Below are 26,450 nucleotides of genomic sequence, written 5' to 3'. Positions count from 1 at the left end.
ACTGCATTCATTTGCTCATTCAATGGACGCATGAATGTTGTGCTGAAAAAGATGCAGGTGGAACATTGGCACCGAATCCCAGAGGGGGAGGGAGGAGAGCCATGCAGAAAATACACAATGACTCCTAAAACCTTATTATCTTCGCCTTAATGACTCAAGCGTAGGAATCAATACAGCTGGACCTGCTCCATGGGGGCCAAGGTCCACTTGCAGGAAGTGGATATCTTCAGAACATTCATTATAGATGAGGGAAGGAAAACAGAAGAGGGTGAGAGGTTGTAAACAGAAGCTGACTTTCAATGCCCACAAAAAAGTTTTATAGAAACCTATACATGCCCGAGGTTATGAAATCTCAGCTTGTATTCCACGAATCCTTCATTCCCGAGCCCCAATGTTGTGTCATGGTTGAGTGAATATACTTGTCATTCATTTCCATGGCAACGCACATTGTCGCCGGGGACGACACATCACTCGATGTGATAAAATGCGCAATATAAATGCATCTCATTTCCACTTTTATCGTATTCCCCATTGAAGTAATGTCATACTCGACACTCACCAGTTAGACGTTGAGCTTTTTAACTCTCTCGATAATATTGATGTCACCTCACCGGCAATATCCTCCATTTCTTCGCCTCGCACCCCTTGAGGCTTGGTCACAAGTAGGGCATGCTGCAAAAGGTTAAGAATCCCAAGTGTGTGTGTGTGCTTCATCATTTTAAAGTCATTGGGAAATGTTTCTTAAAAGTAGTAATTGGGACGAGGCCAGCTACCTTGTTTTATTTCATTTATATTGAGAATATGGAACTAATTGTAAAAGCAGCTTGTATTCCAAAACCATTATTATTGTGTCTAACAACCAAAATCTAAGTTTAATAACTTGACGGCATTTGTGTGACTTGCTAGCACGTACATTTGTTTGCCTACGCGTGATGTCGCATCGGTTTATGCTAGCATGTTATTTAAGCTAGTATGCTAGCTAATATTATTGATGATACTGAATCCATTGTTTATGTACCATTGCTTCATGATTGCGTACCTCCTATTTTGTGAATCTCTAATGAGTTTAAGTGCTTTGTTGTGGCATCTACGCGCCAATATTTATCAATAAATAAACTCGCCTCAATCGTTGAAGTGACGTTTTTATCGACTTTGTGATTTAGGCCCAGAGAAACAATCCAATTGCTTTTCTGTAGATTGGTGACACATATGCGCAAGTGACTTTCTTTTCTTGCGCTTGTTTGAGCAACCAAGGCAGCCATGAAATATTGATTGTTGAACTTGTCGTTTCTTCTCTCGCTGCTGTGCATAATGCGTTTAAGTCATATCACGCCTTTGCCCTATATGCTCATTGAGGAAATAGCAGTCGTCATCATATGTCCGTTGTTCACTCATGAATTGTTTCTCATGTCAGCATTATTTATTTCGACCAACATTGGACAATAAGAATTAGGGCTTGTTTCTTTTTTTTTTTTGCTCAGAGATTTATGCGAGAGCAAGGCTCTTGCGTGGGCAAGGTTTGTAGATTAGTAGGTCATGGCAAATTAAGCAAATGAGCTAAGTGTAGGGTTGATTGACTAAACGGTGTTGAAAGAATTTGATCATAATGATTTTGCCCTGGATGTTTTTGATTTAGTACATTATATAAAAGTATTCTTCCTCGGCAATTATTTATTACACACTCATTTAAAGAGTTTGATCAATTCAACACAAGCTGATACAAAGTTTTGGGTACTTCCACAGGCGGAGCTAGAGAGGGGGGGGCTCGGGGCAATGGCACCCAGGTTCCAGGCCAAATAATTGACCTTTATTATTATTTTTCCACATTTGAGCCTCTCTAGGAATAAACATAATGAATCTCCATCAGCATTTTTTGAAGAATTATTTTGGTTTGTAAAAAAATGTTTTGCAGACCGCTGAGATTTTCTTTACCCCACCCAACCCCCAAGAAAAAAAATCCTAGCTCTGCCAGTGGGTACTCAAAAAAAAAATTCTAATGTCTGATATTTAAGGCTTAAAAAAAATAATCTGATGGTGAATAAGTCTTCCTTGCCAGTAGTTATTACATTGCGGCCGGTGGTTGCGTGGTTAGCCTCGCAGTCAAAAGGTCGCAGTTTTGAATCTTGGCTCTGATCTCCTCTGCTAAATATTCATCAATAAAAAAGCACAGGCTGTCTTTCATTCATCCAAACCACTTCATTCTTCCCTTAATCACTGCAGACTGAGGTCAAATTGATGTCTTTGTCTTTTGGCTGCTCACTGAGATTCCAATCTTCTGCTCTGCTGTTAAAAAGCGATTTCTTTTTCGAACCGGCTCAGGTGACCTCTCTAAGAAAATCTTTTGAATTGGATGTTTTATGTATATTGTTTATTACACTTATCTAATTCAGCCGTATCAAATGTGTGTCATGTTGAAATGTACATGGAAAGAACATGAGTGACACGTAAAAACAAGCTAATTTATTCATGTTGAGCAGGTGGGTAATCTCGATTCACTGACCTGATCTTAAGCATGAGTGCACGTTAAAGTGGGACACGGTTTCGGGGCCCACTTAAAACCGTTCCCGTCATTATTTAGGCGGGAAAGATGATCATTTAAGGGACACGCTGTGCTCTATTTTTCCATATTTTAAAAGTTAGGATTAGATTACCCAAACGATACAATCTAAATCTGACGAAATCTGCTCGAGAACCCAATTTCAAATCTCTTTTCCGTACATTTGAACACGCTTGGTTTTTGAACCAAAGCAAATAAATTCAAAAGCGGCTGATAAAAGATGCTGGAAGGTCTGCTCTTTTCTTTTAAGAAAAGACTTCACAAGAATGCATATAAATATGTATCTCTTCATATTTGGACAGACGCGGCAGCACATCAAGTGTGAAAGCAGGGCGCGGCACATTTCCGACATAACACACATGCGAATTGGCGTAGCAATCAAAGTGGCTGTGTAATCACCAAACAGAAAAATAAAGAGAATGTGAAATAGTGTTACGCCTTTTTAGTGCAGGGCCATTTGGGCGATTATAGAGCGGATGATTTTTCAATTTCATAGCGATGAAGCGCAAATTAAAACAGGTTTAATGAAGGAATAAGAGGGAAAAATAAGTGTATTTATTTTTGCTCTTTTGTGTATCATCGCGGGACTGTGTGATCTCCATTCTAGTTACTATTACAAAAGAAAAACATTTTTGAAACGGTACAATCATCGTCAGAAAAGTAAAAGAAATGTTCTTTACAATGATTAGTTCTATACGGCCTAGATTATCTAAACACGACATTTTAATTAACATCTTTTTTGCGAGACTTAAATTAAGCAGCAAAATCAAACTGTTTTTATCCATCTCCGGCGGCGGCCATTTTGTTGTCCACTAAAAATGACATCACAGTTGCTCAGGTAACTCTCACTTTATCCCCTAAATTTGTCCAGTAATGATTATCTGAATAATATACTATTATTACCAAGACTAGCAGCCACTGTGAAAACCCAAAAATATATAAATGTACATTCAGTGAAGTAGATGCTTAGAAAATGCTGATCATATGTCTGTAGCGCTGCTGGGCTGGGTATTAAAGGGGGGCGGGAACAGGGGGGGGGGTAAGAACGTCTTATGACGACTTGCGTGTCTGTGTGTGTGTGCTGGTGGGACAAGAGGGCTTAAAAGATTAAACAGCAGCCTGGCCACGGACAAGAAGGAAAGAAGACCCCTGACTGTGGGAGGCGTCTTGAATTGCACCCCATTTGCATGAGTCCCTCTGTTCTGCCCGGGAATTAGCTTCTCTTTATTTCCCCACCTTCCCTGCCTCCCACCTCCATTTAGCGGCATCTCATTGGGACAGACAATGGAGCTCAGTATTTAGGACACTTGGCAGGGTAGGCACGTTTGGGGGGGTGCGGGGGGTGCTAAGTAGCTCATCTCGCCTGCAAGGTAAGCACGGGACACTTTTGTGACCTCATTGCCGTGTTTTGCTTGACGCTCAAGTGTGCTGACATCGTCTCCAGATTTAATGCAATTAAACACATGGCTTGTTTTGATGGGCATTTTTTGTCAACATTGGTTCATCTGTGGCCCAACGCTAGTCCGGCTTGGTTTAATCCAATCAGAGGAGAATGGATTTGGACAGATCGGGGGTGTGCAAACTTTTTCCTCCTAGTGCCGCATATAGAAAAATCAAAGGAAGCAAGGGAATGACATTCAAAAATTCGCGAAAAACAATGGAAACAAAATATGGATGGTGGACCACAAATAGCCCCTCGGCCGTAATTGGGCGGACTTGGGTGAGCCTGAACTGGATTCAATCAGTATTGAATTGCCAAGTGTGAACTCAAGTCACTAATGTCACCTACATTACACCACCATAACTGAGTTATGGCGGGGGGTCTTATTAAATATGTCTCTCCAGAAACATTTCATCCCATATCTTCATTGAGCAGATGTGGCATGAAGCAATTAAGCCGAGCACTCTGCGTAATAGAGTGCGCATCTCCCACCGCGACCTTTGCCTGCGTGACAGTTTGTCATGTACGACGACGACACGAGACGGTTGAAGCGTATTTTGAAAGCATTTCAGGCTTCGTGATTAGAGGAATAGACAGACACAAATGTCAGGGGACCCGCCCCTCGCAATCTCTTGTCATTTACGATTAAAAATTCGAAAAATCATTTCAACAAACTTTGAATTTGAATTACCGCACCATTTAAGCCACGTGTGGGACACAAACGGTGCAGCAACACATGTCGACCGATAATATAAAACTACCCAGTCACATGTTCTTTATCTTCTGTGAAGAATGACAAAAATGGCTTTTTTTGTGATGATCTGAGAAGAATTGAAACGTCTCAATGAACAGTATATCCGTCCGTCAGTGTGTCCTATACTGCCCCCGAGTGGTCAAAGAAATCAAAAATGGCCATTCAGTTGATGCAGTGTGACAGAAACGAGCTCTTGTATTCACAAATCTTTTTTGAAAACGATGTCTTTGAATCACCTCTTAATCTCCATCAGGATAAATGTGGAGCGTAATTGTCATTTTCCACATCCCTCCAGAGATATTCAATCAGATTGGAGTGTGACTGGGCCACTCAAGGACATTCACAGAGTTACCCTGAAGTCACTCGTTTGATATATTGCCTGTGTTCTTTGGGTCATTGTCCTGCTGAAAGATGAACTGTCACCCCAGCCCGAGGTCAAGAGCAGGTTATCTTCTAGGATGTCTCTGCACATTGCTGCATTCATCTTTCTTACAATCTTGACAAGTCTCCTGGTCTTGGCATTGATACTAAATCCGGCATGACGTTCCACTGGTATTCTCCTGACGGACTGAAAAAGGGTCTTTGGTAATCAATACTTTTTGCCATCAATAATGCACGATGCAGACTTTTGAGCATTGGTTGCTACTTTGTGGTGAGAATAATCCATCCATCCATCCATCCATCCATCCATCCATCCATCCATCCATCCATCCATCCATCCATCCATCCATCCATCCATCCATCCATCCATCCATCCATCCATCCATCCATCCATCCATCCATCCATCCATCCATCCATCCATCCATCCATCCATCCATCCATCCATCCATCCATCCATCCATCCATCCATCCATCCATCCATCCATCCATCCATCCATCGGGCCATTAAAAAATATACAGTGGGCCACAAATGGCCCCCAGTCACTAGTTTGGACCCCCCTGCTTTGAGCAGTCCACGTCTTCCCTTTTCCGTCTGATTAGGACCAATCTCGCCTTAACCCCATCTTGGCTTCTTCTCCTTGCGAGGATTACGACAAATCTGATCTTAATGATTGTGGCTGTTGATTGTGCGTGAAATTCGATGGGGGTGTTGGGGGTCGTCGGAATGTCTTGTTTTTGAAGCCACGGGCTTCCCCACCCCCCCTTTCTGCTTAGATGATAAGGAATGGTTCCAAATATCGGAGGGGGGGGGGTGGTCCTCTTCGCCTGGCAACATAAGGGAGTTATGGGGTCATGATAACAAGCACAAATGACAGCAGTGGTCAGTGGAGGGAAGCTTCACAATCCCGCAATTTGCCCCCTGGCAACCGCCTCTTGATGTAATACGACTTCCAATCTCAACATTGGGAATTCTGCAATGACTAAAAGGAGAATTGATCGAAATGATGCGAGCAGATGAAAGCTGGAGGCGCAGGCAATAGTTGAGGGGAGGGGGTGGGGGTCACCAGAATCAGTAAACAACTCTAGCAAGGCCCTTGGTGTAATTTAAGAGGGTGAAAATATGGCTGCGTTTGATGCCGCTGTCACATTCAGGCCCGTTGAGTTAGCGTGACGACGGGAGGGTGAGGTCCAAGATAGATCCCCTCCCCTATTAAATTAAAAGTGATTATACGAGCATGCTGCTTCCCTTCTTCCACTGAAACTATTGGCTGACGGCTTCCTAATGTGATGGACGACATCGGCCGTGCCCCCCCCCCCCACCCTGTGTTAAAACGAGGCTGCCCGTCATCTCCCCTAATCTCCTAAGTGCATCTATTACCGTCATGTATGATTCACGGCAGCGAAACGACTTTTTTTTTTTTTTTTTCGGCAGCCAGACGAGCCGCGGAGAGGAAGGAAATGAACGAGGGAGAGTCGCTACAGCTTTGCAAGACTGGAACGCGGTGAATAGACGGACGGCGGCGGGTCATTGGGCTGTAAATGACTGTTTGCGTAGTTTCATTGCTCCTTTTTGGATGGTGTTGCTAGGAGACGCCAGCCCCCCCTTGTATCCAAGTAGTTGGAGAAGATGAGCGGTCACATGAGTTTCACACTTCCACATGTATGGTCGCCATGTAGGATTTCGTCCGTGTCTCAATCTGAGAATCATTTTGAAACAGAGCATCATTATCCAGTAAAAAAAAAAAAAAAAAAAAGACTCCATTTGTCTCTGTCTGGCGAACGCTGCTATCTCAATCTTTTTGTGGTGTCACACCTCGAAACTGCAGCGTCTGACACATCAGGCCCTGCACAAAGAATCGATAATGTCTGCCTCGACGGTGTAATCAACACTACAGCGATTGGACCGGGCCTGCTTGTGTGGAACCGATGCTCGTGCTACTCTTGTTATACACGTTAATATCGTTCCATATGTTCTACAGATATGGAAGGCAACATCTGCAATAAGCCAGATCATCGCCGGTGTAATTCCTGGGATTAATGTCATTGTAGCAGGAACATCATACGGTGATGAATTAAATTCAGCCATTATGAAATCCTAATTATCCTTCCCATTGTCTCCGCGAATGCTCGAGGCCTTGATGCTAAGACAGCTGTTGCTTTTCAAAGTGTGTTAGCGCGAGGTGCTGGTTCTTGTGTGGCGTTAATGTCTCGGGGGGGATGTCTGCTCTGATGAACCAGTACGGGTGGTTTGTTTTGGCGACGGTCCACGTGTCAGTCAATTGGTTTGAGCCTCGGAGGCTGACGGGAAGCGGTTAGCGTGAAGATGCTAGTGACTTAGCATGAAGGGAAGTGTCAAAGTGGCACCTTGTTTAGTTGTGTGATATTATGGCCTGGAAAAAGATAGACAGCGTGACATCATCATTTGATTTTTAATTTATTATTTTTATTCAACTTTTTCAATTTATTTTTTAAATTCAAATTATTTGCATTTTTTCTTTAACAAGATTTATTCATATGAATTACTATTGCATGTATTTGCCCCGCCTCCCCAAATGTTATAATAACTGATCTCTCTTGCTGTGTCTCTTCCAGGAGAACCAGGCGGTCTTGCTAATGTTCCATCGGCTGAGCGCCTAGCTGAAGCCCCTCCACCCGGCAGTTGTCACCATCATGCCCAACCTCATCCTCCTCCTTTATCTCCTTCCGCTGCTCGTTAGCTCCCCCGCAGGTCAGTCATTTTCTATCATGTTTACTCGCTATGTTAATGTGAGAAAACCCAAACTGTCCCAAAATGTTTACATCGTTCGTAACGTCAAAGATTTTTGTCCTTTTTTTTTTTTTTTTTTTGCTAAAGTGTGGTGGAATGAGCCAGAATGGAAACAAAGCCAAGTGGCCATAAAATATTGAGCGGGGAAAATGGATTGTCAGAAAAAGATACGGTGTTCCTCGAGCCATTACTTGCAGCGAGCTTATTGATTTCAGATAAACAACAAAAAGGAAGGAATGGTCACGAGTCTCTCGTTTCAAATCACATTTCACTTTCATATACCATTTTCTATTTTATGCAGACCTCTCTTCTTCTATGCACATAAAAATGCAGTCGGTAGCAGCCGACGGGGTCGTTATTGCAACTCAAGAACATTGCTTTGACATTTCTTTGAGGCTGAAGGATGAAGGTCGATGGGCAGCGTGACAACAAATACAAAAGTTGCAATTTGAGCTTTTTCCGAATCCAACTCACTGTGATAAAAGATGCTAACACTGTTTTCCTTTGCTCACTATTCCAGCTACATCTATGCTAGAGGAGGAACCCGATTTTTATCGAGGTAAGACCTATTGCCAATCATTTTGGCAGCCTTGACTACTCTAAAACATTACTGGACTTTAAGTAATGTACAAAATAGACGTTGCCAATCCGGAGTTCCGATAAGTGGACCTTAAACAAAGACATTAAATTCCCATTAAAACATGTCTACACTTTTATTCAATTCACAACCGAGGATAAGCGACTGCGCTGACAGTTTGATGACGCTCTGGCCTTCAAAGAAGGACACGTGCTGTAAATTTGAGGTCAAAGCGACAACATCTTTTATTATTATCTATCAACGGAATGTCATGTGGTGCTTGGATCAAACCTAGTTTGAAAGATATAGCATTATATTAGCATTAGCATATTAGCACACCAATATAAACATCAGAGTTCTTTAGCCAGGTTTATAAATTTGAAGAAGCATTGTGCTATCGTTTCCTAGCGGTGGTCTATCATGGCATTCTACTCCCTACAAGTTTTTTTTTTTTTGGCACAAAAAGTAAATTGTAATCAAACTGTCAGCATGAGGTGTACAGCGGGGGGGACAAAAGATAGCTTGCCGCTCGGTTGCCCGGAAACAAGTTGAACCAAAGGACAAACCATATTCCCCTCGTATTCCGGTCACAAAGCGTGCAAAACATTTCATATTCGCCGATTTGGCATATTTATAGCGGGACGATGACGCATTCGGCGTGTAGGTGGTCTTCCCGCTGAGATCCGCGGCCGAGTTCTTTTCCTTTCCCTGCGAGCAAGATGTTGATCAGCGCCGCTACTTCTCTTCCTCTTCTCTCACTTAACACCCACGCGTGACTTTTAAAAGCTGTCTAGCTGGATGTTCTCAAAAGCTAAATTATAACTCAAGCCAAGCTAACTCTCATTTCACGCTAGCGTTGTTTTGAAAATTCTGGGCTTCAATCCATCCCAGAAGAGGTCAAGTCTTTTGTTTTGTAGAAAAGAAAATGGATGTTCCGTATGAAAGATTTGGATTTGTGGCGGGAGAAGAAAACTTTGTAATCAGATCAGCTAGTTCTGAGAGATGGCAGTCGCTTTAGTCTCAGCGGAATAATTCCATTTGGGGCGCACATTTATTTCAGTCAGCGTGTGAATTTTTCACTTCAGAGACAATTCCCCGCCCTGCTTGCCAGTCGGCACGCTCTGTTTTTGTTTTCTCCGAGAAACGTTTCATTGTCGTTTGGACTCGCTCGTCGTCAGTTAGCGTGCGAAGTCAATAATCTCTTTGATATGGTTGCACTCGTGACTAATTGGATAAAATACACATTAAATGACAACAGGTTTTTATTTTTTTTAGTATGCGCGTAGGAGGAAGAGTCACTCTTTTCACCCAGCGGAAATAAAGTAGTGTTGCCAAAAAGGAGGAGACAGAGCGATGTTGTTTGTACAGCAATGAAACAAACGTTTGTCTTTTGGGATGATCGTACGAAACGTTTTGGGTGTGGTGAAGAAAGAAGGAATTTAGTTTTTAGCCATTTTCTTGCAGCTGCTTCCTATTTTTCATTTTGACTTGAATGCAAGGTCCATTGTGAAAGAGGCCTTTTCTCTTCTCTCCATTTTTAGTCCCAAAAAAGCGCTGAAGGAATAAAATGTCTGAAAGTTTTGCTTGTTTCAAAACTAGTATTGGAGACGGCTGTAAATATGCAAATGAGGCAGCTGTGTGGGTTGCAGAGAGGACACACAAGCGTGTCAGACAGAAGTTCACGAGAAGGTACGAGAGTAGAGACCGCCGTGTCTCCAGGCCTTCTGTGGCCTGCTTTGGCAACTCCTCCCCCGCCATCTGTCATATCCCACGATACAGTAAAACAATTGGAGCGCCACCAGGAGTCATCCTCATACTCTTGTTCTACCTACAAATAATTCATTCACAGCAGTCGCTAATGTTCTCCTCACTTGTGTGTGTGCGCCGACGCTTAGAATTTAAATTCCTTAAATAGAAAATTTAGAGCTGAAATCCTCCCTCGTTCCCAGAACAGATTTTCTCACTTAATTTCGGTCCCGTCGGCCCTGCAGTAACTCATTTTTAGCACTTGCACTTTCATTTCGAAGGAAGCGTTGAGTCCAACCAGTGAGATTAAATCCATCTTGCCGCTACTTAATTGCTACACTAATGACCGACCCAAACTCAAATCCTGACGTTTGGATCTCCATGCAGCTGCATAAATAAATAAATAAATTAACCACAAATAAATACATCAATAAATAAACTACAAATAAATGAATTAGCTATAAATTAATTAATTAATTAATTAATCAACCACAAATAAATACATAAATAAATCAACTGCAAATAAATGAATTAGCTATAAATAAATAAATAAATAAATAAATAAATAAATAAATAAATAAATAAATAAACAAATAAATAAATAAATAAATAAATAAATAAATAAATAAATTTAATATGCCCCAGTTGTCCATTGGAAAAAAAAAAAAAAAAATTTTGCTTTAGCTTGGCAAATCTGAGAAAATACTGCAAATATGATGAAATACAGCAGATGTCCGTTGGGGCTGCCACGAAAAATTTCAGTAAAGTCGAAGATCATTTTGAAAAAAAACTTTTTTTTTCCACCCATCACGCCAAGCCAGCTGTCACACTCGTCCCAGAACTGTCACCAGGGCTTCACTCTGACTTTGTTGATGTTTGTCAAAGCCGTCCACCTGGTCTCTGTTGTTGTTTACCTTCGGCCTCGTTCGCCTACAGATGAAGCCACAGGTTACGGGCCGGTGTTTGAGGAGCAGCCGGTGGACACCATCTACCCCGAAGAGTCACCCGAGGACAAAATCACCATGAGCTGCCGGGCCCGAGCCAGTCCACCTGCCACATACAAGTAACATATGTTCCCTCATACATATCATGACTGGAGTGTTATGTCTTTGAAGGTTCACACAAAAAGCAAACAAAGATGCTTAAGCATTTACCGCATCTTTCCATTTCATTAGACGGCAACACTATGCAAATTCCCGCCATCATTTATCCTCCCACAAACGACGATTTAACCGTCAATACAAGTGATTAAAGAAAATGGGGGGGAAAAAAACAAAATGTTGTTGGCACCAACTGACACTTCATTTCACAGTGCAGCAAAGCGGATGCTGTTTTATGATGAGCTCAGCCAATTTACATGCAAATGTATGTAAATGGTTTTCCATGCCGTGTCTTCATACTCGTGTCATCGTTGTGCAGGCGGGAACATCAGAAGGATCATCGCAGTGAATTAAAGTGCAGCATTAAACACCATGCGCAAACTGTTGATTTTTATTACATCAAAAATTTCTGGCAGATGGATGCTGGATGGCGTAGAAATCGACCTGAGTGCAAAACACCAACACTACAGGTTGTCGGAAGGCAACCTGGTCATCAGCGAGCCGGTTAAAAACCACCACGAGGGGAGGTACACCTGCTTGGCCAGCAACACCTTCGGGACGATCCTTAGCCGAGAGGCGTCGGTCCAGTTTGGATGTAAGTTTTGTTGAAACGGGACTGCGTGCTAATATTAGCTTACATATGTGATTAAAATTTGTCATTTCGTAGATTTGGACCTTTTCTCGTCGGAGGAGAGGGAGTCTGTGTATGTCAAAGAAGGACAGGGGGCAGTTCTTCTCTGTGCTCCTCCTCCACATCATCCAGGTAAGTAAGATGAAGAATATAATTATTCAAATAATAATCAACCTTGACAAACTTTCACCACACTTTTTGGACCATATTTGCTCACAAGTTGTTCAAATTATGCATCCTGCATAATTTATTAGTCTTGAGTTAATTTTCTGCCGCTTCATATTCAAAGCTGATATTTAGTCTCAACCCTGTGCTTTCAAATTCATGCAAAATTATAGCCACCAGACAACATCTCTCTCTTATCCCTCCCTGAGCCAAGAGAATTATACGATTTTAATCTGAAAGGTCAATAAATGAATAATAAATCCTTTTCAGCGTCAAGTGAATGTGCCATTTTTTTTCGCCTCTCTTTAAAATTTGCACCTATTCAGACGCTTCACGCTGAGCTAATGTTGCATTCAAAGCCTCGGCTATTTCCAGAGCGGTTGCTAAGCGTCTGAGACGGTGATTGACAGGCGGGCGTTTTGCGTCTGTGCAGCTGACCTGTCCTTCCGATGGATCCTCAACGAGTTCCCCACTTTTATCCTGCTGGACAAAAGGCACTTCGTCTCGCAAATAACGGGCAACCTTTACATCTCCAAAGTGGAGGCGTCGGACAGCGGCAACTACTCGTGTATCGCCTCCAGCGCCTCCATCTCCAAGAGCGTCTTCTCCAACTACATCCCGCTGGTTCCCCTCAGCGAACGTCAGTACCTTGCTTTTCCATCCCAGTTGCGCCGATCAATTCCAAATTGTCTTTTCTCCACGCCGCAGGTCCAAACCGGAAGTATCCGGCTGACCTCAACGTCAAGTTCCCCGACACCACCACTCTGGCGGGGAGCAATATCACTTTGGAATGCTTTGCTTTGGGAAAGTAAGTTGGAGATAAAGAATTGAAAAAATGCCACATTATATGGTTGTAAATTGAATTTATTTTTGTCCAGCCCTGTCCCGGATATCCGCTGGAAGAAGTTGAACGGAGAGCTTCCCGCCAACCATGAGGTGCGCATGGCGGGGGCTCACTTGCATCTGCACAACGTACGGCCGGAAGATGGCGGCGAGTATCAGTGCGAAGCCGTCAACTCCAAGGGAAAAGACTATCACAGCGCACATTTGTCTGTGGAAGGTATGTCGAGGCGGGCTTCTTTTTTTCCCTCTTGAACAAAAACAAACCGCGCATGCTAACGTTAACTAGCTATGTTAGCAAGATGAGTCTTGAGTAGCTGTGATGTTATTTTTAATCCACAAAATGGCCGCCCCTCTATATGGATAAAAACAAGTGGAATTCGTATTCCACAGAAACGCAATATTAATCCAAATACCATGTTTAGACTAATGGGGAACATTTTTTTCCAGCTTTTCCCGAATGGGTGGAGCACATCAGCAGCGCCGAGGCAGACCTCGGCAGCGCCTACACCATGTCCTGCTCGGCCAGCGGCAAACCCAAACCAAGCGTCCGCTGGCTGAAGAACGGAGAGCCGGTAATGTTCAAACTAAGCCAACACGATGTCGCTTTGCCGGCCTCGGCTGACAGACCGCTGGCACACAGCCAGCTTGTTATGTCAAGAGAAGTTTCCTCTTGCTTTTGTGCTGCTGCCTGGGTAAACAATTAAAAAAAATTAAACAATGTGAATAGCCGTGACAGCAGAGCGGGGGTGTTAAAATATGCATTGGATACTTTAATGAAGGCCTTTCCTTGTCAAATGAGCATCTCCTCATCTGTGCATGTCAACATCCGACAGTTTGAATTGCGGCTCTCTGCTCGACAATGCGATGCCGAGTGCTTTAATGAAGGGGACTTGATTGCGACTGCTCATTGTGCACAGTTGGATAGAGAAGTGATGGCGTTCAGCAGCCTGACGTTTGAAGACTCCGGGATGTACCAGTGCATCGCTGAGAATCCCCACGGGGTCATCTTTGCCAACGCTGAACTGCGTGTGTTTGGTGAGACATTTTTAGACGGATACTCCACATTGCTAATTATCTGCTACAATTTGGATTTTCATTCTCATTTTGAAGAACTAAAAAATTCCTGAGGGCACTAATTGACCAGTACAGTAGCATAGTAGGTTTAAGTGTTCGTGAAAATGATATTATTGCAAGTCTCTGAATGTAAACTAAATATCAGAAGAATTGTACAAAAAAAAGTTAAATACAACTGAACTCTACTCTGCCAGTGATTATTTTTAGAATAATTATTTTTTGCTCAATAATCCATATTACTACTTCTCTTGTTCCAGACTGCGCTCCCACTTTTGAACACAACCCGGTCAAGCACGTCCTCGCTCCTAGAAACGGCCGAGTGGTGATCGAGTGTCGACCTAAAGCCGCCCCCAAGCCCAAGGTCTCGTGGAGTAAGGACACCGAGCTGCTGTCCAACTCCAGCAGGTGAGCAGGACTCCGCCTCCAAAACGTCCAAAAGGCCGCCATGTTACATTTCACCCCTCGATTATGTGGGTCAAAATTCCACATGAAGTCCCGAAATGTGCCGTTTTAGGGATCGAAATAAGCTGCGGATTCCCTAATTCTGATGTGGTTTTCCTGACGTTAAGCTCATCCTGATGGGTAAACCCTTCTCTGACAAAACAAGCCTAATCTGGGGGAAGCCGGGAGACCCCCGACCTTCTTCCCCACCCCCACGGGTGGGATTCAAACGGCGATCAAATTACTATGCAGCATATGCCCCTTAATCGTCTCCGTGGCGTGGATGCTATTTTTCATGCATGAGGTTGAAATATGCAAAGAAAAAAGGGAATCCGACGTCTCTTTTCTTTTTGCCTTCAGCTCACTTTCACCCTCACGCGCTCAAACTTTATTTGAGAAGCATCACGTAGTCTAAGCATTTTTATGACAATTTTTTCATCATCCACGCATGGATTAATACACAGTGGACTTTTAACCTCAACGTTTGCATTATTCAACATTCAAATTTGGACTTTTTTTCCTCCATTAAAATGCATTACAAAAATACTTGCTGGAATGGATTAATGGGATTTCCATTCATTGCAATAGCAAAAGGTTATTTGACATACATATCTAAAAGCACTACTTGAATTTTGCTCATAAATTTATTCAACCATTGACTCAAACTGCTCTCTCTTATCTCATCAGGATGTTCATCTGGGAGGACGGCAGCTTGGAGATCCTCAACGTGACTCGCACAGACGAGGGCAGGTACACCTGCTTTGCCCAAAACGACCGGGGCAAGGCCAACAGCACAGGCTCTCTAACGGTAACAGGTACATGAAAATGTTTCTTTCTATTTGGTTTGCGCCATGTTGGCCTTGGCTGGGAAATCATCACTCTTGCGCTCGCTGACCTTCACATGTCGACGGATGTTGAATAATGACACGTGGAGACACATGAGTATAGTTTAGAAATAGGAAGTTTAGGAACAAATTTAATGTGCTACAAGTATCATGGTATTCTTTCTTAAGAATTTATTCGCTTCAATGGCAAATAATTGTACTGCCAAGTGGATGCAAGCTGAAAAACTGTTCGGCCTGACAGCCCATAAACGGTTCTTTGCTGCCCCCTTGTGGACAATTACGCAACTATCCTAATCCACCATTTTTACCGCTTTATGCATTCCACAAGCAGGAAATACGCACATGTATGAGTAAAAGTTGGCTTTTAAGACACACGGGTGCATCTCAATAAATAATATTCGATTTATTATTTTAGATTTCTTGAGGGATGAAAAAGCTATAATCATAAATATAAATAATATTTACCTTTCTGTCTGTAATGAGTGAGTGTACATAATATTGTGTATTTCTTTTATTTGTTGTGTTTATTTATATATGTAATCATGTATACATGCTGGATGTATGATGCTTCATGTTGGCGCCCCCTACAGACTCCACAAAGATCACCTTGGTGCCCTCCAACGCTGACGTCAAAGTTGGTGAAAACGCCTGGATGCAGTGCGCCGCGTCACACGACTCCTCCCTGGACATCACCTTCATCTGGTCCCTGGACGGCCGAGTCATTGACCTGGACAAGGACAGGCAACATTACGAACGCACCCCGGTGAGAAACCATCGCAGTCTAATTAAACGGCAATTTCTGATAGCGTCCATCGATTCAAACCCTCTGCGGCGTGGCGGTCAGAGCTGTGGCCGCTCGCCACACACCACATTGGAATTTGATGGCTTTTACATAATACTTTTTTTTTTTCCGCTCATAAAATGTGGTCAGCTTTGATTTAATAGAGTTTAGGAAGTATTCATAACAGTATTTGACTTGCCGTAATGAGTTTAGCACACAGAGTTTGACAACGTTGACCAATCATTGCCTTTTGTAGAACGGAAGCTCGGATGGCGAGCTGATGATCAAGAAGGCTCAGTTGAAGCACGCCGGGATTTACACCTGCACGGCGCAGACCACCGTGGACAACGTGACCTCCTCGGCAAGCTTGGTTGTCAGAGGTCGGTCACCAATTTGTCAGTTGCTCCCCAAACAATTCGCATTCGCCACGCTGACGTTCGAGACGTGATCGTATTTGTCAATATGTCCAAAAGACTTTATCTCTGGTGATGAAGATCTTTGGCGCCACCATCTAGGCCTGTCCAGATTCGGCCGCGGAATCGCCTCAGTCATCTGAGTTTATTAGTGAAGCTGCGGGTTTGGAGTCAGGCTGATCCCTGCTATCAGGAAATGTTTTTTTTTTCCAGTGGAAGAAATGAGCGTTCATTTTGAAGGCCAACTGTTGGTCAGATCATTGGGCTTGTGTCAGCGTTTCCATCCGGGCGTCTACCGATGGCTTAACCTCGGAGGAACTTTTATAAACAAACACAACAAAGCAGTCGTGAAGGTGATCAAGGTTCCTTGAAAATGGAAAAAGTGTTTTAGAAGTGCGGCAAGTTATTCATTCCATTTAGACTGCTTGCTAATACTTGATGTGAAACAAACGAAAAAAAAATAATTAATAAATTAATTAAATTAAATGTTTATGAATAAATTATAAAATAAATGAAAGAACATTATCTCTTAACATAGTTGGAAAATATTTGATTATCTGATAATAGCTTAATAATATTTCTTTGATTTTTGTTCCCTTTCTATAGTAATTATTAATATAATAAAAAAAACATGCAATAAAAATGAAGTTACTTAATAAAAAATACATTATGTATTTTTAAAATAATACAGTCTAAAATAAATTAAAATTAAATTAGTATTTATTTTTACTATAATTTATTATTATTATAACTTCAAGCCATCAAGCAACACTAACTCACCCCCCCCCCCCCCCCCCCCCCCCCCTCCACCGCCCAACCCCAGGCCCCCCCGGCGCCCCGGCGGGGTTGCGAGTGACGGACAAAAGCGACAAGAACGTAACGCTGCAGTGGAGCCGTGGAGCAGACAACCACAGCCCCATCTCCAAATATACCATCCAGTACCGGGACGCCTTCTCGCCGACCGTGTGGAAGAACGCCACCACATGTGAGGACGCCGAATAAACATCCCGCGGCTTTGTAATGACGAGCTATAAAGTGATCCGACACGCCGCTCGGCATGAAATGACACCTTCAAAAATGCTTTCCATAAATTGACGCCCTTTATTGTTTTAAAGAAAAAGTCAACAGAGCTCCTCTGTAACCCACCATCGATTTTTAAGACGTCAACCTTGTCTTTGTAGCTCCGCCGGACGTGGAAGGAAACGCAGAGAGGGCCACCGTGGTGGACTTGGTCCCTTGGACCGAGTACGAGTTCAGGTTGATCGCCACCAACACGTTGGGCGCCGGCGACCCGAGCGTCCCCTCTCGCAAAGAGAAAACCCTGCCCTCCAGTAAGTTCATGCGAACGAGTCAGGAAAAAGGTCACGGAACGGAAAAGCGCTATTTCGGTCCAGCTTTCCGTGCTGACTTTCGTTTGTTTTTGAGTGTCTTGAATAACTGCTCGCTTATGATGAGTATCGCAGTAAATACGAGTCAGCGCTGACCTCTTCTACGAGAACCCCGAGCGACCGCACAAACCTCCGCAAATGAGCACTTTGAGGAAACCGTGTTCCGAATGTCGAGTCGACAATGAAAATCACAGACGCTCTTTCAAAACGAAAAAAAATAAGTGGTGAAGGTGTTGCGCTTGGCACGAGGAGGAGATATTGAGAAGGATGTCGTGGTTTGGTAGTTACAGCCTGTGTGGGTTGGAGTGCTTTGTACGCATTCTTCGCGTGCAGGCTCAGAGTTTTTGTTCTCTTGTCGACATAGGTCCTGTGGTGGCGCCCTCGGATGTGGGCGGAGGCGGCGGTACCAACAGGGAGCTGACCATCACGTGGACGGTAGATTGGGACCTTTACTTTTTGGGGATTGACTTCAAGTTTAGCTAGCTAGCTAGCTAGATTTAGCTCTGACATATGCTATAGCTATGACATATCTTGCCTTTACTGCCTTAAGATAATAATATTAATGTTTTGCCATTACTGTCTTCCCCAGCCCGTCCAGGAGCAGTACTACTACGGTCCGTACTTTGGCTATATCGTGGCCTTCAAACCTCGAGCCGGCGTCGAGTGGACGCAGGTGACAGTGTCGGACCCTCAGGCCAAGCGCTACGTACACAAAGATCCATCCATCGCTCCTGCTACCGAGTTCATTGTGAAAATCCAAGCGTTTAACAGCAAAGGGGAGGGACCCTACAGTCTGCCCCAGACCATTTATTCCGCGCAAGACGGTGAGCGTTTCGCACTGTGATGTCATCATGAGGTCATAGGTCGTTGCCTTCAGTCGATCTGCTTCTCAGCAAGTTCTCACGTGTCGATTTTGTGGAATGTTAATTCCCTCTTGAACGCGAGACCCATCTTCTGCCCTCTCCTTTTGTTTGGGGGAGGATTATCGAGACACGTGTACCTCGAACGGTTATTAACCTTCACCGGCAGACTGTCGAGATAAGCACTCGCACGCCGAGTCAAGTCGGGTTGCCGTGGCAACACTTGAGCGCAGGGCTTTTACTGCCCCAAATTGAGGTTGAGTGTCTGTTGCAACAAACAAATCACATTTTATTCAAATCCAAGTTTTGTTTTGATGGAGGTCCTCTATGTTTTGCACTAGTGCCCACCGACGCCCCTTCGAACATCGACGGCAAAGCGCTGTCCGCCACCGACGCCGTCGTGTGGTGGTTCCCCATCACGCAGAGCAACATAGACGGATACCAGGTCGGCGCAGAAACAGGACACGTGTGTGTGATTTGAAAACAAACAAAAAAACAATCCATGTTTGGATCTCAGGTGAAGTATTGGAGGAAAAAGGAGGACAGTGAAGGCGGCGCCCACAGAGTGTCGGTGCCCGGTCGGGAAAACCATACCAGAGTGGACAGGATGAAACCCGACTCCCTTTACCTCATCGAGATCCGGGGATATAACTCCGCCGGCTACGGCCCGGCCAGCGATCGCCTGGAAATCCGCACCAAGAAGCCGCGTAAGTTGTCAATGACGAGGCTCGGTTACATCACGCCACCTTCACCGCTGTCGTTAAAACATGTTTCAATCAGCTCCGGCTCAAGCCCCTCGCATCATCGGTAAAAAGTTCAAGGGCAAGTCGGTCAACGTCGCCTGGGAGCACGTGGAGACGCTGGCGAGCGAGTCAGCGGTCGACGGTTACAAAGTGAGTACGCTAATGCTTCAATCGGAAAAATCCCGCTTACCGTCTGCTCGACCCGCAGGTTCTGTACCGACCTGAACAGGGCCATTCCACGGGCACGCTGTACATGACCCACCGGCGGCATATTGAACTCCCCCTCCACGAAAACGAGACCTACGTGGTGGAGGTCCGAGCGTATTCCGAGGGCGGCGACGGGGCTGTGGCGCAAATCTTCATCACGGGTAATTCTTTTAGTTTCACCGCATTTTATGAGCTCGCTTGTAAAAGCGACACGTGTGTCTCTCAGGAGGAAGCGTCACGCCCGCCCGACCTCTCAGCACGCTCGGCCTGCTCCTGCTAGCCGTTCTCTGCCTGAACCTCTGAATGTAGCGACATCTTTGTCTTCACCTCCCACGTGAAGGACACTTTATCACGGTTGACCACCTAGAAAGACTTTTCGGGACTCTTTCCACAATCGTCCGGTTCCGCTCATTCCAACTCTTCCCCTTTCCGGAAGATTCTTGTGGGAATGGACGGAAACGCTTGGAAGTGGGCGGTCCTTATTTATCCACAAGAAGCTTCTTTGGAGGAGTACGAAAGGAGCTCTGTCAACTTTTTTCAAATATGCCTTATGTAAATATCTGCGCTTATCTTTCACAGACACGTCTTTCAAAATCACAGGTTTTTTACTTTTTTTTTGTTTTTTTTACACGAGGAAATAATCTGAGCTCAATTTGTGAAGGATAAGCGCATATGTTTACGAGTATCAATATATTGTATGTCTTTCTTGACCCGCACTTCAGTTTCTGTTTGGTTGTTTGTTTTCATACTAAAAGTAAAGAAGAGCCTCGGCTAAGTGGGATACAGTCAAAGCAAAAAAGTCAAGATGGCCGACGTCGCCGACACAAGACCGTATTTTCTCATGTAGTAGCCACGACTAGGCTTCTATTTGGGGTGAGGCATTTCTCGGAGGACGGCTTTAATGTATATATTTTAAATCATATTCAAATAATGAGACTTAATCATTTAAATGTTATTTATTAGATGACATAAATATATATATATATATATTGGAAGGCATTTATTTGGGGCGCGGTTTTCATTTAATCAAGCGGACGACCAACCCTGTGACCAATTGAGGAATCATTTCTATTCGATTTAAGGCTACTATTTGAGGAAATACGGTACTTTGATGAATTATATGCTGCCAACGTTTGGGAAAAATATTTTCTCTTCCTCTGCGAACGGACAAAAGTAACTTTTTTTTTTCAATGTACTTTCTGTAGGTGTATCGACCATCTACGTTTGTCTTTCAAGTGTACTTAGGGTTGCAGAAAATGTGCCGATCTTTGAAAAGTCAGCAAGGATTCAGTTAACACAATACATACCGCCGAAATTTATGAAGCGAGTACTCGGCCACGAGCGGAGGAGGCCCTCAACACGCTGCTGACGCTGCCAAACAAACTGTTTGCTGTAACACGACCAACTGAAAAAGCACAAAAGCAGATGCTTGGATTGGAAAGTGAAGGGGAGGACGTGAAAAGTCATCTTCTGTCCTGGCGTGTCACTCCGAGCGACCTGAATTTATGACACTCGGCGCTCGGACGGCTTTGTTTTGGATGACAGCCACTCGCTTTGCAGGCTGCGTTGTCACATTTTAGCAGCAACTTAGACAGCGTCGACCCAGACAATATCTTGTATCGTTTGTCATTTATTCTTGTTGTGTGTTTATAAGTAAACTGGATTGAATGATTTCTGGACACTGAAGCATATGCAAGACCGCTGACATGTTCTTGTTTGTTGGCTCAAAGTTTTTTTTTTTTTTTTTTTTTTTTGCTTTGGCTGTATCATAAGAAACCCAGCAAAGGTTGGAGGTATGTTTGTTTACGTGCAAAGTTTCCATCAAGCAGTCCAGTACAGTTCAGTTCACCAGGGAAGAATCCGACCGATCTCTGTCAAATCAGTTCGTGGACAACAGCGTGTACAGCGCCACCTTATGTGAGCAAACTGTATCGCAACAATTAGTTACAAACTGTTAGGCTAAGTGGAAATTTCGGCTATATCATGATAGAAAAAAAATTTAAATGAGTTTTTTTAAAATTATTTTTAATTACTTATAGTATGTTCTCCAATGTTTATAAATAATAATAATTCTTGTTTTGAAACGTGTGACGAAACACTGACGTCACAAGTGTGAGACCGAGTTGACTGTACGGCTGATTAAAAGTTCATAAATCATATCAGAAAGCCTGGTAATTTACTTATTCAGAGCCCTATTTATTCTAAGATTTTTATTAAAAATGTTTAAAAAAAAGTGAGCTGAACTGGACTTTGTACTGCTAAGTGGAAACAAAGTTTTCGCTTTGCCCGCAAGAGTCACCGTTTTAATTCCCATAACAGGACAACATGCCTAGCTCCTCTTACTACCATTGTGTTATTGTTATATTAAAAAAAAAAGTGTCATTCGTCGATTTTCAACTTTGATTTGTACAACTTTAACTTCCCTCAATGCTGCGTTCGGATGTGATGGTGGCCGTACGTGCTTTCCGTGTTGTGACCATCCACCGCAAAGTGCTTCTCCCCAGTTTGCCCCCTTCCCTTCCATGCAAGAGATGAGCGCAAAAAGGGTTGCCAAATGCATGATTGCCTTGAAAGTTAGCAACATATTTTTTTCTTCTCACGTTCCAAGCTATGGCGCTTACATTGTAACGTGCATGAGAAATACATTCCATCCTGCGTGGCGTCCCTTTATGGCAACTTGAGTGTCCCAACGAAACGTCGTCCGTGCTTTAGTTGCCTGTCATGAAGTTTTGGAGGCTGTTTTTTAATTTTTTTTTTTCTAGAAAGAGCATCTAAAGCTTAGCACTTGAGGGATCAAACTGGAATTGTTCTTTGACTGGGCAAGAAACAATAAAAATGTAGTTAAACTATTGCTTGTGTCCATCTTGATGATGGAGCAGCTTAATTTGATTTCTTGTTGAGTTTGCCAGAAAGAAAGGGGGAAAAAATCTTTCCATGTTTTCTTTTTCCTCGTCACAGTTTATCTTTACTGCTTTTGAATCTATAGCAGATTTTGTCATAGCAATAAAAAATAGAAATGAGTGCATCATTTATGATTGAGGCTTAAATGACCAAGTTTTCTTTGCTCGGTTCAAGAGCGGACGATGATGATTATACACCATTCAACGGATTTAAGATGCATTTCATCAATCTGTCAAAATGTCGGCGCCATCTTAAGCAAAAACATCTGCTGGACTTTAGTGTCCTCTCAGGTGTCCAGCAGATGAAAAGAAGATTTATGATGGCACTTAGTCTCCTGCTTCAAATTCAAACAGATAAAATGGAACATTAAGATGAATAAATTAAGAGTGGCTATTCATTACAAAGAAAATATTTTGTAAATAAACATCAATTTGACAAAACATTGAACTAGTTATGTTTAAAATTATTTAAATTATTTTTAAAATTATATTTAAAATGTTTTATCGTAGGTTTAATATAATTAAATTGATACATTAATATAAGTTATAAATAATTAAAAATAAAAACATTACTCTATTAGTAAATGTCAGTTTTTTTGGGAGTGGGGAATAAAATTAAAATAAAAACAGGATAAATCATTTCAAAACTTTTTCCACCATTAACATTACCTGTGACAATCAATTGAAAAAAAAAATTCTCTAATGTGCAAAGTAAAAATAACTGAGATGATGCGATTGCATAAGTATGCACACCCTCTTCCAAATGGGATGTGTGCATGTGTTCAGGATCGACCAATCACGTTAAAATCTGTAATTTAGAAAAAATGTTAAAAAGGTGGGGTCAGAGTTCAAAGGAGCAGTGGGTGGTGAAAAGGTGAGTCTGCGCAATGACGTCACACATCTCCGCACACGTCCGGACTGCGAACGCCTTCGAACCTTCCAGTGTGTCCAAACTTTGTCCCGAGCGGAAGCAAACTAAACCTATGTGCGCCGAATGCTCGACATTTTTCCGACAAACTCCGTCAGAGGCGAACCTGGATGAGAGGATGGAAGAACCGCAGATGAAAGGAGAACCGGCGAGTTGTCAGCTGGGAAGCGGGCAGCCCCAACCGGGCGAGGGCGCCTCTCGGGCTGGAGCGGACTGCTTGGAGCAGCTGCTCGCCCTGACTGGCGCCCTGGAGGAGAGGAGATCCGCTTGGGCGCAGAGAGCTCGACTGTTGGGGCTGGAGGGTGTTGAGCCGCCGGGGGATCAACTCTGGAGGCTCCGTCAGTGTTTGGCGCACATGGACAGCATTGCATTGCAGCTCTTTGACTATTACCAAGTAAGTTTGCATTACTTTTTCCTAAAAATGTGGGTTATTTCAGAAATGTTCTTGTCAGCAAAGACGGAGTATGTCATAAAAATCAATTCATCCATTGCATCAACTTTGAATCTATTCACCATTTTGTATATTTTGATTAAACCCTATCATGGCAGATGGAAAAAAACATTTCAAATTTTTCTGATTAAGGAATAAAGAAGGTAACATTTGACTACATTAGTTAGAAATCAATGCTGATGTTTGTTTTTGTAAGATTTAGTGATACTGTACTGCAAAAAAAAAAAAAAAAATCAGTGTTTTTCTGATAATGAGGAGAGTACTTGACTTACAATTTTCTATATGTATATTTTTTTTTACATTAATTCTATTACATCAACTAGATCAAGTTAGTAATTTGGAGTGAATGGAAATACCATTCCCATTTACTAGGTCGCCATCACTTATCAAAAACTGTACAGAAATAGAACACAATTTAAGTCAATTAAGATGACAGGTTAATTTCATTCCGCAACGTGCAAGTGGATAGGCGACTCGTCAACCTCGTCCTCTAAACGTCTGTGGCGTGAAGAAGACAAATTGACTAGTCTGCAACCAGAGTTGGTTTGAGTCACACACTCCATTCTGGCTGAATACTTGGAAAAAAAAAAAAATACAAGAGGGGAATTAAATGGGAGCAGCTTAGTAGCCATAGTTGTTTTTAAAGTGCTCGATAAATAAAGCTGAGTTGGCGTTGGTCTACCAGAGCAATTTGATGATGTAATGTCTGCTGAGTCACATGACTCACTTTTTTAAAATTAAAAAAAAAATCTTCTAATCATATTTTACTGCCAGGGTGTGATGACACAACTTTATATCTCACAATTGTACAAAATTATCACCATTGTTTATTTGGGGGATTTTGAGCCTTTCCAAATCTTTCTCGATGCCTTTCCGTTTAATTTTTGACTGCTGACTTAGCTCAGTCTGAATATTGACTTTGAAAATCAAGCCTGCTTGTTCTAACTAAACTAGTGGCATCCATCCAAATGTATGTGAAATGAGTTTAGGGGATGTTTTTCTTTTTCTTCAGCAGATCATGTATCAGTGTCTGGATAGTTACTTTTTGTGTGTGCAAAAATTTGTGTTGTGTTTTCATACCACTTGTGAATGTTTTTATGACTATGGAGTCTAAAAATTACAAACCCAAGCGATAGCATTGGTGTCAAACCCAAGGCCCGGGGGCCCAGATCCGGCCCGCCACATCATTTTGTGTGGCCTGCAAAGACAAGGCACGCTTTTTTTGGACAAACCTACCTAAAAAGTAACTTTTTTTGCAGCGGGGGACAGTTCATTGTTGGTATTCGGTTGCTACCAACAATTAGCTGTCGTACGCTAGCGATTTGTTGTCCCACTTTTGAGCTTCCTGGAAATGCCTCGGTGTCGGTTCTGCTCCGTTTGTCACTTGACTAGGAATTTACATCTAAGCTGTTTATCCCTCAAGCGTCACTATTTCCTATTCCCACTCCAATTCAACTGACATATGGACACGTCAAGTCCTTAACGCCAACATGAACGCGTGTGCTAGCATATTATTTCTGGATGGATTGGACTCGGATGAGCCACGCCTCTTTAATGGCACGTTTAACCTCACGCTGCCCCCCGTTTTCATAGACATTGGTTTGGCCTACGCGTGGAGCTAATAATGCATTATGCTGACATCAGGATTATGACAGGCTGAGGTTTTTACAGTCAAATGCTTCCATGTAGGTTTTCGTACAGCATGTTAGCCTTGGCGTGGACTCCGTTAGGCCACGCTGCTCTGTTGTTCTAGGCAGGAGGTGTGAAAGATGAAACGTTCCAAGACCGCCGTGGTTGTAGCGGGAGGTCTTTTGGGTGATTTGGTCACTGCTTCTGAAAAAGGACCTATTGTTAATGGCTGATTTCCATCCAAACCTGATCCAGATTTGATATATAAATTCAATATCAGATTTTATGTGGGCTTGTTATATTTTATAGAAGGGTGTAAACACATTTTTCCACTTTTGTTTTATCATTTTAAAGAATCATGCTATTTTAGGCTTTCCACAGATAATTATGAGCATAATTGTATTTATTTATATTATAGTTGTTGGCTATTTTTCTTTAAATGCCCAACAGGCAAATTTCAACTCTCAGGAAGTGCTTAGTGAGTGGAGCAATTCATCATCTTTCAGTCAAAGCTCAGCTTGTTGGTCTTGTTTGCTTTGCAAGCTTGATGCACTTACCAGGTTCTTTTATGGCGCGTTGACATTTTTAATACTCTCAACAGCTCAAAGTATCTGGGCTCGATTAACTCCGGCTTTCAAGCATGAAGTTTTTCTTCTAAAATTAAATTTGAGTAGAATATTAAGTGTCAAAAGTATAGTTTGAGATGCAGGCGCACTTGAATTTGGTGGATAGTACTCGTCTCTCACGCCCACTGCGATCTGGCCATAATGTAGAAAGTGTAATGATGCCATATGGCCAGCAGATGGCAGAAAAACCACACTGTGAAT

General features: G+C 42.8%; 2 protein-coding genes across 3 annotated transcripts in view; both read left to right on the top strand.

Moving 5' to 3' along the window:
- The window catches only part of cntn1a (contactin 1a), a 30,610-nt gene extending 8,046 nt beyond the window's left edge, over positions 1-22,564 (top strand). For both annotated transcript variants that reach the window (XM_049723526.2, XM_049723527.2), the window contains exons 2-24: positions 7,727-7,862; positions 8,422-8,460; positions 11,161-11,287; positions 11,741-11,919; positions 11,992-12,087; positions 12,554-12,760; positions 12,829-12,928; positions 12,999-13,180; positions 13,411-13,535; positions 13,881-13,998; positions 14,295-14,442; positions 15,166-15,293; positions 15,914-16,086; positions 16,361-16,484; positions 17,341-17,502; positions 17,699-17,848; positions 18,270-18,340; positions 18,495-18,729; positions 19,107-19,210; positions 19,283-19,472; positions 19,546-19,658; positions 19,717-19,876; positions 19,942-22,564. In XM_049723526.2, coding sequence (XP_049579483.1) covers positions 7,805-7,862; positions 8,422-8,460; positions 11,161-11,287; positions 11,741-11,919; positions 11,992-12,087; positions 12,554-12,760; positions 12,829-12,928; positions 12,999-13,180; positions 13,411-13,535; positions 13,881-13,998; positions 14,295-14,442; positions 15,166-15,293; positions 15,914-16,086; positions 16,361-16,484; positions 17,341-17,502; positions 17,699-17,848; positions 18,270-18,340; positions 18,495-18,729; positions 19,107-19,210; positions 19,283-19,472; positions 19,546-19,658; positions 19,717-19,876; positions 19,942-20,018 — 3,066 coding nt within the window. In that variant the 5' untranslated portion in view covers positions 7,727-7,804 and the 3' untranslated portion in view covers positions 20,019-22,564. The remainder of the gene's footprint in view (positions 1-7,726; positions 7,863-8,421; positions 8,461-11,160; positions 11,288-11,740; positions 11,920-11,991; positions 12,088-12,553; positions 12,761-12,828; positions 12,929-12,998; positions 13,181-13,410; positions 13,536-13,880; positions 13,999-14,294; positions 14,443-15,165; positions 15,294-15,913; positions 16,087-16,360; positions 16,485-17,340; positions 17,503-17,698; positions 17,849-18,269; positions 18,341-18,494; positions 18,730-19,106; positions 19,211-19,282; positions 19,473-19,545; positions 19,659-19,716; positions 19,877-19,941) is intronic.
- Positions 22,565-23,460: 896 nt separating this feature from the next.
- LOC125970845 (PDZ domain-containing RING finger protein 4) overlaps positions 23,461-26,450 on the top strand; it is a 63,857-nt gene continuing 60,867 nt past the window's right edge. Inside the window, exon 1 of the mRNA XM_049723528.2 lies at positions 23,461-23,937. Coding sequence (XP_049579485.1) covers positions 23,503-23,937 — 435 coding nt within the window. The 5' untranslated portion in view covers positions 23,461-23,502. The remainder of the gene's footprint in view (positions 23,938-26,450) is intronic.

The sequence above is a fragment of the Syngnathus scovelli genome, chromosome 6, assembly GCF_024217435.2.
Source record: "Syngnathus scovelli strain Florida chromosome 6, RoL_Ssco_1.2, whole genome shotgun sequence".
Taxonomy (NCBI): Eukaryota; Metazoa; Chordata; class Actinopteri; order Syngnathiformes; family Syngnathidae; genus Syngnathus; species Syngnathus scovelli.
This window is presented reverse-complemented; position numbering and strand designations above follow the sequence as displayed.